This window comes from Papio anubis, chromosome 8 (assembly GCF_008728515.1).
Source record: "Papio anubis isolate 15944 chromosome 8, Panubis1.0, whole genome shotgun sequence".
Lineage (NCBI taxonomy): Eukaryota > Metazoa > Chordata > Mammalia > Primates > Cercopithecidae > Papio > Papio anubis.
In genome coordinates, this window is record NC_044983.1 from 93893350 (window position 1) to 93912318 (window position 18969).

At 38.4% G+C, this 18969-nt stretch overlaps 1 protein-coding gene across 3 annotated transcripts in view; it reads right to left on the reverse strand.

Moving 5' to 3' along the window:
• Positions 1–18969, reverse strand: part of STK3 (serine/threonine kinase 3) — a 339589-nt gene that overhangs the window by 38868 nt on the left and 281752 nt on the right. The window contains exon 11 of one of the 3 annotated variants that reach the window (XM_009213409.4): positions 18045–18690. The exons of the other annotated variants lie outside the window; for them this stretch is intronic. Coding sequence (XP_009211673.2) covers positions 18670–18690 — 21 coding nt within the window. The 3' untranslated portion in view covers positions 18045–18669. Of the gene's footprint in view, positions 1–18044; positions 18691–18969 lie in introns of those variants that run through there. 3 annotated transcript variants of the gene reach the window in all.

Here is an 18969-nt window from a genome sequence, read left to right on the forward strand (position 1 = left end):
CACCGTGTTAGCCAGGATGGTCTTGATCTCCTGACCTCGTGATCCACCCGCCTTGGCCTCCCAAAGTGCTGGGATTAGAGCCCGGCCAAAAGTTGCCTTTATTTTTAACTAAAAATGAAGTGGCTCCAGTGGCTCTCCCTGGAGTTACAGAGAACAAATATAATCCTGTGGCCATGTGGCCATCCTTCACATATATGAAGACAATCCTCATGTCCCCCACTTTAGTAGGGACTCAGTAATCACTATAGCTGGGGAATAAGCTCTGGAATTAGACAGGCCTGAATTTGAATCTCAGTGTCAACATTCACTTGGTGTGTGATCATGAGCCAAGTTACTTAATTTAGATAATCTGTATGTTTATTTAGACAATAGGAATGTTTATGTCCTTCATGCCTCCCATTCAGTGTAATGGCTAATAACTATGACCAAAAATTGGCACAACTTTTGGTGTAACTGTCAGAACACTAGAATTTCTCTACACACATTAGCTGGCACTGAATCACAAGGGGAAAAGTTGCAAAACCGAAAAAGATGGCAGCACCTGTCTTTTTCTCCCACTTCTCTTCCTCTCTGGCATAACTAGTCAGTAAGTGACAGCTGTGAAATACTAGAGACTGGGCGATATGGCTTTTCCAGATAACCTGTGCAGAATGGTGAAGCATGGCTTCATCAAATGACCTGTGCTGATAGAGCTGCTGGCAAAAGTGCAGTCATTTTATTGAGATAAAACATTGAAAATAATTTTCCTAAAATAAGGCACAAATGTTTTAATTAGAAAAAAAATGTCCTTGAGAGTGGGATTCAGATGCAGTTTTATAACTTGTACACTGCCTTAAATGCATTAAAAGACAGACAATGGTACAAGGACTATTCTCCCTAGTGGTAATAAAACTGTTTCCTAGTTACTGGGGTAGGGTAGGAAGGGAATGAAAGGAAGAAGAGAAAATCTAGAGATTATTCTTTTCCTACTTCTAATGTTATAAGCCAGTGGTAATGTTCAGTAGTCATAACCTCATCTGCTAGGCACTGCATCTAATTTCCCATATTTGGGTAGGTAGAAAAAAAGTACATCATGTCTCAAAGAATGACATACTGACAGAAATTTAGTGACTGATACTAAAGGTAGATATGTAGCTGCAGGGTATGAGAAAGAGGAGACACTGTCCTAAAAATAACAGCAAAACTAAGATGAAAATACAGAGAAGTGGTACGGTACATTGGTAGCTATCCCCTAATATCTAGCCTATCTTTCTTCCATAGAAATATCATTTTAGCCAGGCATACAGTCATTCAGAATAAAAACAACACTTTCAGTCTCTATTGCAACTACGTGTAGCCATACGACCAAGTATTGGCCCACATTATATGGCCGTTTCTGGGCACTTTCCTCAAAAGATGGCTGGGGCATGCTCATTTCACCCCTTTCTCCAACCTGCTGCCTGGAATGGAGATGCCTCCACCTTTGACCATGAAACTGAGAGCATCACCCTAGGCATGGTGAGTGGTGAGCTGGAAGGAGTGGGGCTCTTGAAGCAGAAATTGATTTTTCCATTTTTGTTAAACAATGCTATCAAAAAGGCCCTAAAAACTATCTTTTGCACATATCCATTTCCTTAGATTACATTCCTAGAAGTGAGTGAAAGGATATGAAAACATAATCTGTCATGGAACCAGAGTTAAAAAAAAAAAAAAGAATATGAAAACATTCTAAAGCTCCCAATACATATGGTGAAATTGTCCTTCTGAAAGTTTAAATTTACATGTTCTCTATGCCTTCCCAGCCCAATACCAGGGGTTAATTTTACCATTAATTGGTAAGAGCTCTTCTTATATTAAGGGTGTGAATACCATGTTATAAATACTTCTTCCCAATTAATTTACCTTTCAATTTAGTTACTATTTTTGTTGTTGTGCAGTAACTTAAAATCTTTATGTAATAAACCTTTTTAAAAAGTGGTTTCTGCCCTTACTATTATATACTAAAAAGTCATCCCACATATCAAGATTACGTACATATCCATCTATATTTTTTCTATTACCTTTTTGCTTTCACTTAACCTTTAATGCACATGAAATTTATTTTTCCATTTAGCTGATTGTACCAACACCAAGATTCCACAATTCAATTATTGAATGTAATTGATACTATTGAATATAACTATTCCTAATAACTAAAAATTCCACTTTTATTTATTCTGATATCTTGAATTAGTATTATTAGACTCTTTTAATTATTGTGGCTTTAGAAAAATTTTTTTTTTTTTTTTTTTTTTGAACCAGGAGTCACAAACAGTCGCCCAGGCTGGAGTGCCGGTGGCGATCACCGACTCACTGCTGGCTCCGCCTCCCAGGTTCAGCCATTCTCCTGCCTCAGCCTCCCGGTAGCTGGGACTACAGGCGCCGCCTTCGCCCGGCTAATTTTTGCATTTTAGTAGAGGCCGGGTTTCACCCGTGTTAGCCAGGATGGATGCCGATCTCCCCGACCGCCGGGATCCATGCCTTCACGGCCTCCCAAAGTGCTGGGATTACAGGCGTGAGCCACCGCGCGGCCTAGAAAAAAAATTTTATACTCACTTACGCAATTAATTCACATTATTTCTTTTTTTTTTTTCCAAAAGCGTGTTGGTTTACACCTCCAAGTGAACTTTAGAAACACATTGTCAGGTTTGGCAAAAAGAAAAAAAGCACAACTGGAATTGTATTAATGATCAATAGAGAGCAATTGGGGTGGGGAATGCATAATTTTAAAACATTAACTCTCCCCATTATTCCCACAAATATGAGACGTTTCTCCATTTCTTAAATTGTTTTTATGTCCCTTATGTTCTATAGTTTATTTCTTATAGTTAGTTGTAGAGTTTACTTGCTTAAACTTGAGGCAAGTTTCCTTAGTTACAGATCTTTTATTTATATCTGTGCTATTATAAGTAGGATCTTTAAACACATACTTGTCTGTGCTGGTACAGAGGAAACACTAATTTCTGAACTTATGCTGTAATTGACTATCATCTTACTGGTATGCTTTTAATGATGCTCATAAGAGTTAGCTGATTATCTTGGGTTTTCTAGTTAGATAACTATTTTCAATTTCAAATAGTGATGATACTTGTCACTTCCTTTGCAATATTTAAACTTCATTTTCTTGTCTTACTGCATTAGACAAAACTTTCAAAACAATATTAAATAATAGAGGTAATAGCTGACACTCTTCCCCCTTCTCCCCGACTTTACTTCTTAGGGCATTTTCCTATTTTAACCCATAAAACAGCTGCATTGTATCAGTCTTCCATCTGTTTTTACACTGGTCCCAACCCCTAATCCCTAACTATATTGTAAGTTCCTTGGAGGGAAAAACTGTGTTTCGCTAATTTTTTTTAAATCACTGTAGCATCCAGTACAGTGTCTGGCACAGAGAAAATAAATCACTAAATGGATGGTTCTCAAAACTGGTGAGTCACTAGAATTACACAGCAGCTTTTTAAAAAAACGAACTGCAAGTTTCAGAAACCATTTACAAGCCAGAAATTCCCTGTTCATGGGGGTGCGAATCTAGATATGTTCAAAGCTTCTGAGGTGATTCTGATGGCCCACAGGTTTAAAAACCACTAGTCTAATATTTTTATCCCTCCTGGAGATTCTGTTTCAGAGTCAGGGGCCTGATTTTCAGCAAATCTTCCTGAGATGATTCAGATAGAGGCAGGTTTGGTAACTATTGGGTTAGACATTAATTCAAGGAAGGCATCAGAGTTTTATTTGTTTCCTTTATATTGTATGTATTTTATATTTTTTACTTACAAAAGCAAAAAAGATAGCAAGATATATAAAGAAAAGGCTAACCTCTCCTACCTCTATCTTCTAAAAGTAGCTATTTATTACTGCCTAATGGTATCCTTCCATCCCTCTTTTCTTGCTTACATAAAATAAACACGAGAGAGACACAGAGAGAGAGACACAGAGAGAGAGAGAGAGAGAGAGAGAGAGAATTATTTCTGTTTTCATTAAAACAAAATAATCAGACACTCATTTTGTAATTTGATAGTATTTTAAAAAATGTTATTTCAAATAACGATGAAACCAATGTCTGTTTTCTTGTCTATACAGACTTAAATTTAGCAATGAGTATACACACATTTTCATTTCATTTTTAATTCTTTAGCAGGTGTAGGAACAGTTTGGGAAGATTCACCTAGGAAATTCTTTTTTTTTTTGCTGGGGCGGGGGCGGGGGCGGGAACAAAATCTCACTCTGTAACCCAGGTTAGAGTGCAGTGGCACAATCTCAGCTCACTGCAACCTCCACCTCCCGGGTTCAAGCAATTCTCCTGCCTCAGCCTCCTGAGTAGCTGGAATTATAGGTGTGTGCCACTGCACCCGGCTAATTTTTTTAGTAGAGATGGGGTTTCACCATGTTGGCCAGGCTGGTCTTGAACTCCCAACCTCATCACCTAGGAAATTCTAAAACTATCAGTTAATATACCAAGGGATATGGGTTCATAGGTCAAACAGCATCTTAAAAACCAGGAAGACAGTATTAACACAGGAAGGCTAAAAATGACATATAAAGCCTTCTTTTCTATACTTATAATAAAGTAATTAAAAACTAAAAAAAGAAATCCTTTTATAAATGTTACTTATGCTTAGCTATTACTCATTTTTTAGATAAAACCTATTTTTTAATACAAAAGCAAAACTAAGGCACAACTGATCTCCACTTACATGCTCTAACAAAACATAAAAGGCAGCACTCAAATGTACGCCAGAAATAAAACTTCTAAAATAGAACTACTAATAAAAGGAATGTAAATTACTAGCTAAGACAGAAACATCATATTTTAGAAGACTAAGCCATGATTTTGGTGAAATCAGTAAGTTATTCATTTGTTATTATTAAATTTTCATAAAGCATCTCCAAAAAGCTCAATGACACACACTAATAATTGTTAAATAGTGCAAATGAATACTTCTAAATTCTCCAGTACTGAAAATTAGCAGACAGCGTGGGAGTTGCAGAGAACAATGAGAGAGAGAAGTAAAAACAAAGCAAGAAGTAAAATATGACATCTTAAATTAAGTTGCAATTTCTGATTTGCTCCATAACGATCTTTCTGGGCAGGCAGGATTTAAAGAATTTTAAGAGATGATGTCTTTCTGCCTGTCAGGAGTGTGTTAGAAGTATATTTAATTCTGTGAAGTTGGAATGGGAAAGAGAAAATGGGGGAGAACTAAGTTAATCTAGAAGAGGTGTGAAACTGGAGAAAGGCCTAAAAATCAAATGCAAACATGCTGAAGATAGTAATAATTTTAAAAAAGAAATAGTTTAAAGAAAGGGAACAACATTCAGTGTGGTAGTTAAAGAAGTGATCTTAAAAATAGTGTTTTGTATTTTTTTTGGCAGGAATGGAATGGATTTTATGGGTATAGAAATCAAGGAGACCTACAATGGCAGTTAAGATTTGAAATTGCTAGGTATTTGGCAAGAGAACTGATAAAAAGAGAGGGGAGTAATTATCAGGTGTCACCCACACCCTGAAGGCTGCACCCAGTCTTATCCCCTAATTCCTTTGACCCAGAGTAACACTTCTCCCTTTTCCTGTCCAGATGTGGTTTCTCTACTAGTGCTCTAGGTCTCATCCCCTCCTCTTTCCTTAGGAACTTCATTCCATTGACTATCTTCAGTCAATCCTCCAATTCCTGCCATTAAGTCTTTTCCTTCAGCATATAAAAATCATCAAGTACGCCAGGCATGGTGGCTCACACCCATAATTCCAGCATTTTGGGAGGCCAAGGCAGGAGGATTGCCTGAGCCCAGGAGTTTGAGACCGGCCTAGGCAACATAGTGAGACCCTAGCTCTACTTTTTTTTTTTTAATTTGCCAGGCATGGTAGTGTACAACTGTAGTCCTAGCTACTTGGGAGGATGAGGTGGGAGAATCGCTTGAGCCCAGGAGGTTGAAGCTGCAGTGAACTGTGTCTGTGCCACTGCATTTCCATCCTGGTCAAAAGAGCAAGACCCTGTCTCAAAAAAAAAAAAAAAAAAAAAAAAATCATCAAGTGTTTCATATCTAAAAGCAATATAAAATAAAATAAAATAAAATAAAAAGCCTCTTTAATCTTACGTTCTCCTTTAACTATTATATCTCTTCTTTTCACAAGCAACTTCTAGGAAGAAGTCTACTTCTTCCCTCCTTGATTCACTTCTCACCTGAAGCAGTCTGGCTTTAGGCATCACCATCTCATGGAAGATGCTTCACTTAAAAACAACACTGACCTCCTAAACATCTTATCCAATCTTCGGGTTTTAGCTCTCATATGATTCGATCTTGCTGAAGCTTTTTACACATTCATCTCCTCTTTCTTGAAATGTTCTCCTCCCTCAGTATCTAAGACGTCACATTCCTTTCTCTGTTGTTGTTCCACAGGGACCCATCTCAGTCTAATATTACTCTCCCTCTATACTGATGACTTGAACTATACCAATTAAAAAATGACTCACAATCCAGAAATCTCTAGCCCAGATCTCTGTGGAACTCCAGTTCTGGTTATGTCTAAGAAGCAGCTCTTTCTGAATGTCTGACGGTACTTATATATCCAAAATGAATTCATCATATTCCACCTTAAAAAGTCACTATTCCTAAATTGAATGGATCCACCAACTGCTCTCCTCTCCTTCACCTAGTTATTTAGGTAATCTGGGATTTATCTGAGATCTTCCTTTTCTCTTACTTCCCAGATCTATTCACTAAGGACTAGAGATTCTCTCAAAACTGTCCCCTAATATCAATTTCATTGCTTTTGTTCATTTCTCATTTGGACTATGTCATATTGCAACAATTCCCTTAATGATTTCTCTACTTCCAATCTCAATTTCTTGCAATTCTATTTCAAGAGGTCAGCTCATTGTAATTTTTCAATGGCTTTCAGTTATCCATAAGCTCAACTCCCAACCTCCCTGTAAGGTATAAATGCAGCTGCCTACTCTCCAACCTCATTTCTACCACTTTCCAACTCAATTTCATGCTCTAGCAATACTGAACATGCTTTCTTATGGCTAGTCCTTCTGTAAATACCGTAGCACCATTTTTTCCATTTGTCTATCTGGTACATTCTTACTCATTCTTAAGTATCTGTTTAAATGCTAACTTCTCTAACAGCATCCCTTTTCTCTCAGGTGAACTTTGGTGTTCCTTATATATACCTAATTGTAGTTTTGAAGCCTCTTCCATGAAACAATGATCTTATTGCATTATAATTGCTTGCATGGGCATCTTAACTTCTTAACTGGCTTAGATTAGGGAATTAAAATAGACATTGGCTGGGAAGAGTGGCTCACACCTGTAATCGCAGCACTTTGGGAGGCTGAGGTGGGTGGATCACTTGAGACTAGGAGTTCAAGGCTGCAGTGAGCTATAATGGTGCCACTGCACGCTAGTCTATGTGACAGACTGAGACCCTGTCTCAAAAAAAAAAAAAAAAGAAAAAAAAAAGAAAAAAGACAGATTATGAAAACATTTATTGGGAGACCTAACCTATTTTTTCCTTGAGGAAACCAATCTTAAACAGTGCCAAGAAAGGCAAGCAAAAGACAGTGGATGAAGACAGTGGTGGTGATGCTGGAGAAGCCCAGGAAAACTGAAGCACAGCTACTGTGGAAGAGAGAACAGCAGAAAAAAAACTGGAGAGACACCAGGAGCCCAATTGTGAAGGGACTGCTAAGAGAAGGTTCAGCTTTGTGCTTCCAGTCACTGATTCAAACTTTCTTCATGAATCCAACCACTAAACTAAACACCTGCTTTCTAAAAGCTGTACCTTCTCATACTATAAAAGAAAATATATTTCAAATAAAACACTTTCCAGGCTTTCCAGAAGAAAAAAATCCATCCCATGTCACCCACTGTGACTAAGCATGAAGGAAACAGATTAAATTAGGGATATTTTGCCTAAACATCTCCAGGCTGCATGAAATGAAACCAAATGAGAGTCAGGACTCTCAAAAGTTTCACAGTTCTAACCATCAACTCAATGTGCCAAGCAATATAGTAAATGTTCACGTTTGAAACAGGAGGAATACATTTTACCTTTTCTATCTGGGATAGAAGATTAGATTCTAATCTTTCTTGGTTTTCCATTCAGATGAGCACCTTAAGTGGGATCATATTTCTATATTACAGGTACATTTTTTTTTTCTGAAAGTCTGTGAATACTTAATTCAAAGGCCATGGACAGCAACCTAGAGGAGCTCTGACCATGAAAAATGTTTTATAAATAGTTCCATGTGCACTGTTCATCTGGAGTCTCACTAGAGATGGATAATGACCTTGTATTTTGTACTCATTTATTCTGAATTAGCCAAACCTTCTGTTTTTAATTACATACTTAATTCACCTAGCATGGTCTAATTACAGAAAACAAAACATCATTTAAACAAAAGGTGGCCTTGAACTTAATCTATCAAAACACCAGTTAGTTTTTAGTTTTCAGTTCTTAATAAACTGCCAACACATGCAATAGCAATTTTCCAAATGTGATCATATGCTTTTATAGCAACAGATTTACTACATAATCAAACATCTGTATATACTTTTGTCTCACTATTAATGCAAATATGCTTAAGTTTTGATAGACTTAAAAATCTTAAAGCTGAAGTTCATACTACACAATAAGTTTTAAATATTCATAGTCATTTTGGCCTTGAAATGACAAGTTATCATAACCATGGCTACTTATTTACAAAATGGTCCAGACCTTTGTAAAAACTCACATTCAGAATTTTCCCTAATTCTTCACAGTATGAATTAGGAGCCCTTCTCTGTGCTATCATAGTACCTTATATATTTTCAATCACAGTATTTATAATGCTGAGTAGTTATTATTGGTTTAAAGATCTGACCCTCAACTAGATTGCAAACTTCATGAAAGCAGAGTTTATGCCTTTTATCCCTATTTTGCCAACATGGAGCACAGTGCCTAGCACAGAGCAGGTCCTCAATATATATTTGCTGAATTAATGTATTAAAATACAACGTTGTAAAACTACCTCAATTTGTGAATATGGTCTTATATGTAGAAAATCATAAGGAATTTGCCAAAAAATTATTAGAACTAATAAACAAGTTCCAAAAGGTTGCAGGATACAAGATCAATATATAAATATCAATTGTTTTTCTATGCAGCAGCAATGAGCAAACAAAAATGAAATTAAGAAAACCAATTCCATTTACAATCAAAACCGTTAAAATATTTTGTAATAAATTTAACAAAAGAAGTATACAACCTATACTCTGAAAACCATAATCCTATGTTCCTGGCTTGGAAGACGATATTATTAAGATGGCAATATTCCTCAAATTGATCTACAAAATCCAGAGCTCCAAGGCAATCCCTATGGAATCCCAGCTGACTTCTTTGCAGAAATTGACAAGCTAAACCTAAAATTCATATGGAAATTAAAGGAATTCAAAATAGTAAAAGCATATAATGGAATCTTCTTCAGCCTTAAAAAAGGAACAAAATTTGTCACACTACAACACTGATGAACCTTGAGGATATTATGCTAAGTAGAATAAACCAGTCACAAAAGATAATACTGTATTACTCCATTTATACAAGGTATCTAAAATGGTTAAATTCATAGAAACAGAAAGTATGATGGTGGTTGCCAGGGGCTGATGGGAAAGAGGAGTTGTTATTTAGTGGGTTTAAAGTTTCAGATTTGTAAGATGAAAAAGTTCTGGAGATCTGTCTCATAACAATGTGAATATACTTACTAGTTAACTGTACATTTAAAAATGATTAAAATGGTAAATTGTGTTTTTTTTTTTTTTTTTACCAAAATAAAAAAATTTTAAAAGTCTACACAGTCTTGAAAAAGAATAAAGTTGGTGGACACACACTTTTTAATTTCAGAACTTGCTATGGAGCCACAGCAATCAAGACAGTGTGGTAGTGGCATGAAGACAGACATACAGATCAGAGGAACACAGTTGAGGGTCCAAAAATAAATCTTCACATTTACAGTCAATTGATTTTCTAGCAGGGTGTCAAGATAATTCAATGAGGGAAAGAATAATCTTCAACAAATGATGCTGGAACAACTGAATATCGACATGCAATAGAACAAAGTTACTCCTATCTCACACCATATATAAATATTAACTCAAAATGAATCAAAGACCTATATGTAACAGCTAAAACTATAAGACTCTTGGAAGAACATGTAAGTGTAAAGCTTTGTGACCTTGAGCTACACAATAATTTTCTTAGCTATGATACCAAAAGCACTAGTCAAAAAAGAAAAAAGGAAACTGGACTTCATCAAAATTTAAAAATGTGCTTCAAAGGACACCATCAAGACACTGAAAATACAGCCCACAGAATGGGAGAAAATAGTTGCAAATAAAATATCTGATAAGGAACTTGTATGTAGAATATATACAGAGCTCTTACAACTCAATAACAAAAGACTAATAACCAATTTAAAAATGAGCAAAGGGTCTGAATAGACATTTCTCCAAAGACAATGAGCAAATGGACAATAAGCACACAAAAAGATGCTCAATATCATCGGTTATTAGGTAAATGCAAATCAAAACCAGAACGAGATACCACTTCATACCCACTAGGATGACTATAATCAAGCCGATAGACAATAGCAAGTGTTGCAAGGATGTAGGGAAATTGGAACCATCATACACTGCTGACGGGAATGTAAAATGGTGCAGTCACTTTGAAAAACAGCCTGACAGTTCCTCAACATAGCACTTCCATATTATTCAGCAATTCTTCTCCTAGGTATATACCCAAGAAAAAGGAAAATGATGTCCATACAAAAACTTGTACAAAATCGTTCACAACAGCATTATTCATAACAGTGAAAGGAATAAAGTACTATCTGCACTTCATCCTTACATGGCCTTATAGTATTCCATATTACAAACATACCACATTTTGTTTATCCGTTCATCAGTTGATGGATATCTGGGGTTGTCTGCCTTTTTGTTCTTAAAGTTATTATGAATAATGCTGCAAACTTTTCTGTCTTTAAATCCCGACATGAAGACCTGGACTGAGGCAGGGGTATAGGGGTAGAGAAAATGCCTGTTATCAAGTTTTTCCCTTATGTCTATGGCCTAGATGGGGTGGATGTCCCCACAGGCCTCCATGTGTGATGTTCCCCGCCCTGTGTCCAAGTGTTTTCATTGTTCAATTCCCACCTATGAGTGAGAACATGTGGTGTTTGATTTTCTCTCCTTGCGATAGTTTGCTCAGAATGATGGTTTCCAGCTTCATCCATGTCCATGCAAAGGACATGAACTCATCCTTTATTATGGCTGCATAGTATTCCATGGTGTATGTGTGCCACATTTTCTTTATCCAGTCTATCATTGATGGACATTTGGGTTGGTTCCAACTTTTTGCCATTGTGAACAGTGCCACAATAAACATATGTGTGCATGCGTCTTTATAGTAGCATGATTTATAATCCTTTGGGTATATACCCAGTAAAAGGCTCACTGGGTCAAATGGTATTTCTAGTTCTAGATCCTTGAGGAATCACCACACTGTCTTCCACAATGGTTGAACTAGTTTACATTCCCACCAACACTGTAAAAGTGTTCCTATTTCTCCACATCCTCTCCAGCACCTGTTGTTTCCTGACTTTTTAATGATTGCCATTCTAACTGGTGTGAGATGGTATCTCATTGTGATTTTGATTTGCATTTCTCTAATGACCAGTAATGATGAGTATTTTTTCATATGTCTGTTGGTTGCATAAATGTCTTCTTTGGAGAAGTGTCTGTTAATATCCTTTGCCCACTTTTTGATGTTTTTTTTTTTTTTTTTTAAATTTATTGTAAATTTGTTTAAGTTCTTTGTAGATTCTGGATATCGGCCCTTTGTCAGATGGGTACATTGTTAAAAATTTTCTCCCATTCTGTAGGTTGTCTGTTCACTCTGATGGTAGTTTCTTTTGCTGTGCAGAAGCTCTTCAGTTTAATTAGATCCCATTTGTCTATTTTGGTTTTTGTTGCCATTGCTTTTGGTGTTTTCGCCATAAAGTTCTTGCCCATGCCTATGTCCTGAATGGTAATGCCTAGGTTTTCTTCTAGGGTTTTTATGGTTTTAGGTCTAACATTTAAGTCTTTAATCCATCTTGAATTAATTTTTGTATAAGGTGTAAGGAAGGGATCCAGTTTGAGCTTTCTACATATGGCTAGCCAGTTTTCCCAGCACCATTTATTAAATAGGGAATCCTTTCCCATTTCTTGTTTTCATCAGGTTTGTCAATGTGTAGATGCGTGGTGTTATTTCTGAGGCCTCTGTTCTGTTCTGTTCCATTGTTCTATTTGTCTGTTTTGGTACCAGTACCATGCTGTTTCGGTTACTGTAGCCTTGTAGTATAGTTTGAAGTCAGGTAGTGTGATACTTTCAGCTTTGTTCTTTTTGCTTAGGATTGTATTGCCTATGTGGGCTCTTTTTTGGTTCCATATGAACTCTAAGGTAGTTTTTTCTAATTCTGTGAAGAAAGTAATTGATAGCTTGACGGGGATGGCACTGAATCTATAAATTACTTTGAGCAGTATGGCCATTTTCACGATATTGATGTGTCCTATCCATGAGCATGGAATGTTCTTCCATTTGTTTGTGTCTTCTTTTATTTTGTTGAGCAGTGGTTTGTAATTTCCTTGAAGAGGTCCTTCACATCCCTTGTAAGTTGGATTCCTAGGTATTTTATTCTCTTAGGAGCAACTGTGAATGGGAGTTCACTCATGATTTGGCTCTCTGTTTGTCTGTTATTAGTGTATAGGAATGTGTGTGATTTTTTTTTTTTTTTGAGATGGAGTCTCACTGTGTTGCCCAGGCTGGAGTGCAGTGGTTTGATCTCAGCTCACCACAAGCTCCGCCTCCCAGGTTCACATCATTCTCCTGCCTCAGCCTCCTGAGTAGCTGGGACTACAGGCACCCGCCACCACGCCCGGCTAATTTTTTTGTATTTTTAGTAGCAACGGAGTTTCACCGTGTTGGCCAGGATGGTCTCGATCTCCTGACCTCGTGATCTGCCCTCCTCGGCCTCCCAAAGTGCTGGGATTACAGGCATGAGCCACCGTGCCCGGCCAGGGATGCTTGTGATTTCTGCACATTGATTTTGTATCCCAAGTCTTTGCTGAAGTTGCTTATCAGCTTAAGGAGATTTTGGGCTGAGACAATGGGGTTTTCTAAATAGACAATCATGTCATCTGCAAACAGGTACAATTTGACTTCCTCTTTTCCTAATTGAATACACTCTATTTCTTTCTTTTGCCTGACTGCCCTGGCCAGAACTTCCAACACCATGTTGAATAGGAGTGGTGAGAGAGGGCATCCCTGTCTTGTGCCAGTTTTCAAAGGGAATGATTCCAGTTTTTGCCCATTCAGTATGATACTGGCTGTGGGTTTGTCATAAAGTGCTCTTACTATTTTGAGATACGTTCCATCAATACCTAGTTTATTGAGAGTTTTTAGCATGAAGAGCTGTTGAATTTTGTCGAAGGCCTTTTCTGTATCTATTGAGATAATCATGTGGTTTTTGTCGTTGGTTCTGTTTATGTGATGGATTACGTTTATTGATTTGTGTATGTTGAATCAGCCTTGCATCCCAGGGATAAAGCAGACTTGATCATGGTGGATAAGCTTTTTGATGTGCTGCTGGATTCAGTTTGCCAGTATTTTATTGAGAATTTTTGTGTTGATGTTCATCAGGGATATTGGTCTAAAATTCTCTTTTTTTGTTGTATCTCTGCCAGGCTTTGGTATCAGGATGATGCTGGCCTCATAAAATTAGTTACGGAGGATTCCCTCTTTTTCTATTGATTGGAATAGTTTCAGAAGGAATGGTACCAGCTCCTCTTTGTACCTCTGGTAGAAATCGGCTGTGAATCCGTCTGGTCCTGGACTTTTTTTGGTTGGTAGGCTATTAATTATTGCCTCAATTTCAGAGCCTGTTATTGGTCTATTCAGAGATTCAACTTCTTCCTGGTTTTTTGGTCTTGGGAGGGTGTATGTGTCCAGGAATTTATCCATTTCTTCTAGATTTTCTAGTTTATTTGCGTAGAGGTATTTATAGTATTATCTGATGGTAGCTTATATTTCTGTGGGATCGGTGGTGATATCCCTTTTATCACTTTTTATTGTGTATATTTGTTTCTTCTTTCTTCTTTATTAGTCTTGCTAGCGGTCTATTTTGTTGATCTTTTCAAAAAATCAGCTCCTGGATTCACTGATTTTTTGAAGGGTTTTTGTGTCTCTGTCTCCTTCAGTTCTGCTCTGATCTTAGTTACTTCTTGCCTTCTGCTAGCTTTTGAGTTTGTTTGCTCTTGCTTCTCTAGTTCTTTTAATTATGATGTTAGGGTGTCAAGTTTAGATCTTTCTTGCTTTCTCTTGTGGGCATTTAGTGCTATAAATTTCCCTTTACATGCTGCTTTACATGTGTCCCAGAGATTCTGGTACATTGTGTCTTTGTTCTCATTGGTTTCAAAGAACATCTTTATTTCTGTCTTCACTTTGTTATTTATCCAGTAGTCATTTAGGAGCAGGGTGTTCCGTTTCCATGTTGTTGTGCAGTTTTAGTGAGCTTCTTAATCCTGAGTTCTAATTTGATTGCACTGTGGTCTGAGAGACAGTTTGTTGTGATTTCTGTTTTTTACATCTGCTGAGGAGTGCTTTACTTCCAACTATGTGGTTAATTTTGGAATAAGTGTGATGTGGCGCTGAGAAGAATGTATATTCTGCTTGGTGCAGAGCAGAGTTCAAGTCCTGGATATCCTTGTTAACCTCCTATCTCGTTGATCTGTCTAATATTGACAGTAGGGTGCTAAAGTCTCCCATTATTGTTGTGTGGGGGTCTAAGTCTCTTTGTAGGTCTCTAAGGACTTGCTTTATGAATCTGGGTGCTCCCGTATTGGGTGGTGCACACATATTTAGGATAGTTAGTTCTTCTTGTTGAATTGATCCCTTTACCATTATATAATGGCCTTCTTTGTCTCTTTTGATCTTTGTTGGTTTGAAGTCTGTTTTATCAGAGTGCAGGATTGCAACCCCTGTTTTTTTGCTTTCCATTTGCTTGGTAGATCTTCCTCCATCCTTATATTTTGAGCCTATGTGTGTCTCTGCATGTGAGATGGGTCTCCTGAATACGGCACACTGATGGGTCTTGACTCTTTATCCAATTTGCTAGTCTGTGTCTTTTAATTAGGGCATTTAGCCCATTTACATTTAAGGCTAATATTGTTATGTGTGAATCTGATCCTGTCATTATGATGCTAGCTGGTTATTTTGCCTGTTACTTGATGCAGTTTTTTCCTAGCATTGATGGTGTTTACTATTTGGCATGTTTTTGCAGTGGCTGGTACCAGTTGTTCCTGTTCATGTTTAGTGCTTCCTTCAGGAGCTCTTGTAAGGCAGGCCTGGTGGTGACAAAATCTCTCAGCATTTGCTTGTTTATAATGGATTTTATTTCTCCTTCACAAATGAAGCTTAGTTTGGCTGGATATGAAATTCTCGGTTGAAAATTCTTTTCTTCAAGAATGATGAATATTGGCCCCCACTCTCTTCTGGCTTATAGAGTTTCTGCCCAGAGATCCACTGTTAGTCTGATGGGCTTCCCTTTGTGGGAAATTCGACCTTTCTCTCTGGTAGCCCTGAATATTTTTTCCTTCATTTCAATCTTGGTGAATCTATGTGTGATAATTATGTGTCTTGGGGTTGCTCTTCTCGAGGAGTATCTTTGTGGTGTTCTTTGTATTTCCTGAATTTGAATGTTGGCCCGCCTTGCTAGATTGGGGAAGTTCTCCTGGATAATATCCTGAAGAGTGTTTTCCAACTTGGTTCCATTCTCCCCGTCACTTTCAGCCACACCAATCAAACGTGGATTTGGTCTTTTCACACAGTCCCATGTTTCTTGGTGGTTTTGTTAGTTTATTTTTACTCTTTTTTCTGTAAACTTCTCCTCTCACTTTATTTCATTAATTTGATCTTCAATCACTGATACCCTTTCTTCCACTTGGTTGAATCGGGTATTGAAGCTTGCGCATGCATCATGTAGTTCTTGTGCCACGGTTTTCAGTTCCATCAGGTCATTTAAGGTCTTCTCTACACTGTTTATTCTAGTTAGCCATTCATCTAATCTTTTTTCAAGGTTTTCAGCTTCCTAGCAATGGGTTTGAACATCCTCCTTTAGCTTGGAGAAGTTTGTTATTACTGACCTTCTGAAGCCTACTTCTGTCAGCTCGTCAAAGTCATTCTCTGTCCAGTTTTGTTCTGTTGCTCGTGAGGAGCTGCAATCCTTTAGGGGAGAAGAGGCGCTCTGGTTTTTAGGATTTTCAGCTTTCTGCTCTGGTTTCTCCCCATCTTTGTGGCTTTTTCTACCTTTTATCTTTGATGCTGGTGACCGACCGATGGGGTTTTGGTGCGGATGATCTTTTTGTTGATGCTGATGCTATTTCTTTCTGTTTGTTAGTTTTCCTTCTACGAGTCAGGTCCCTCTGCTGCAGGTCTGTTGGAGTTTGCTGGAGGACCACTCCAGACTCTGTTTGCCTGGGTATCACCAGCGGAGGCTGCAGAACAGCACATGTTGCAGAACAGGAAATATTGCTGCCTTATCCTTCCTCTGGAAGCTTCGTCCCAGAGGGGCACCACCTGTATGAGATGTCAGTTTCTCTGTTTTGGTACCAGTACCATGCTGTTTCGGTTACTGTAGCCTTGTAGTATAATTTGAAGTCAGGTAGTGTGATACCTCCAGCTTTGTTGTTTTTGCTTAGGATTGTATTGCCTATGCGGGCTCTTTTTTGGTTCCTTATGAACTTTAAGGTAGTTTTTTCCAATTCTGTGAAGAAAGTCATTGGTAGATTGACTGGGATGGCATTGAATCTATAAATTACTTTGAGCAGCATGGCCATTTTCACGATATTGATGCTTCCTATCCATGAGCATGGAATGTTCTTCCATTTGTTGGTGTCCTCTTTTATTTTGTCAAGCAGTGGTTTGTAATTCTCCTTGAAGAGGTCCTTCATATCCCTTGTAAGTTGGATTCCTAGGTATTTTATTCTCTTAGCGGCAATTGTGAATGGGAGTTCACTCATGATTTGGCTCTCTGTTTGTCTGTTACTGGTGTATAAGAATGCTTGTGATTTTTGCACATTGATTTTGTATCCCAGTTAGGCTACACAGGGGTCAGGGATCCACTTGAGGAGGCAGTCTGTCCGTTCTCAGAGCTTGAACACCATGCTAGGAGAACCACTGCTCTCTTCAGAGCTGTCAGACAAGGACGTTTAAGTCTGCAGAAGTTTCTGTTGCCTTTTGTTCAGCTACACCTTGCCTCCAGAGGTGGGGTCTACAGAGGCAGCAGGTCTTGCAGAGCTACAGTGGGCTCCACCCAGTTTGAGCTTCCGCAGCCGCTTTGTTTACCTACTCAAGCCTCAGCAATGGCAGATGCCCCTCCCCGTCCCAGGCTGCTGCCTTGCAGGTCGATCTCAGACTGCTGCATTAGCAGTGACCAAGACTCTGTGGGCATGAGACTCACCAAGCCAGGTGTGGGATATAATCTCCTGCTGTGCCGTTTGCTAAGACCATTGGTGAAGCACAGTATTTAGGTGGAGGTGTCCTGTTTCTCCAGGTACAGTCTGTCACGGCTTCCCTTGTCTAGGTAAGGGAAATCCCCTGACCCCTTGTGCTTCCCAGGTGAGGCAATGCCTTGTCCTGCTTCGGCTCGCCCTCCGTGCACTCACCCACTGTTCAATCAGTCCCAACGAGATGAACCAGGTATCTCAATTGGAAATGCAGAAATCACCGTCTTCTGCATCGATCACACTGGGAGCTGTAGACTGAAGCTATTCCTTGTTCAGCCATCTTGGAACAGAATTCCTGTCTCTACTAATAATAAAATTAGCCAGGTGTGGTAGCAGACGCCTGTAATCCCAGCTACTTGGAAGGCTGCAGCAGGAGAATTGCTTGAACCCAAGAGGCAGAGGTTGCAGTGAGCTGAGATCGTGCCACACTGCCCTCCAGCCTTGGTGACAGAGTGAGACCCCATCTCAAGAAAAATAAAAAGAAAGAAAATGGAGAAAGAACCAAAGACTCAACGAATGCAGCTCCAGATAATGAAAACTAAAAGAGATTCTCCACTAGAGTATTTGGAGGGAGTGCAGTCCTGCTGATAGCATGATTTAGCCTCATAACACTTAGTTCAAATTTCCCCAGAGGAAGTGTGGCCCTGCTGAAACCCAGGTTTAGCCCCGTAAGATTTAGTTTGGATTCCTGGCTCCAGAACTGTAAAACAATACATTTCTATTGTTTTAAGTCACTAAATTTGTGGTAATTTGTTACAGCAGCCATGGGAAATGAATACAGACCCCTTCCCTTCTCTACATATACTCATTTCTTTGTTACAGCAGCCATGGGAAATGCATACAGACAGACCTCTTTCCTTCTCTGCATATACTCATTTCTTTGGAGAGTCCTTTGAAAATCCCTTTCAGTCTCATGGTTTTAAATACCATCTATATACTGATTACCACAAATTCCAGCCTAGAACTCTCCCTTGAACTCCCAATTTGGACATACAATTGTATACTCGCTATGCCCACCTGGATGCAGAAGAACTTCCCAGTCAACAAGTTCCACCCACAGTCTTCCCCAGTTCAGTTACAGGCAACTTCATCCTGGTTGTTCAAACAAAAAAACCTTGGAATTATCCCGGATCTTTCATTCTCATATTCAATCAGTTATAAAATTTTGTTGCCTATATATTCAAAAGTTATCAGGAACCTGACCAATTCTTACTGTCTCTGGTGCTCTTTGCCCGGATGACTGCTTCTACCCTTGCCCCACTCAATCAATTCTCAAATGTGGCCAGAGGAAACTTTTGAAAGTCAGTCAGTTATAGATCAAGTTATTTCTCTATGGCTACATATTTCTTTTAGAACAAATGCCCAAATCTT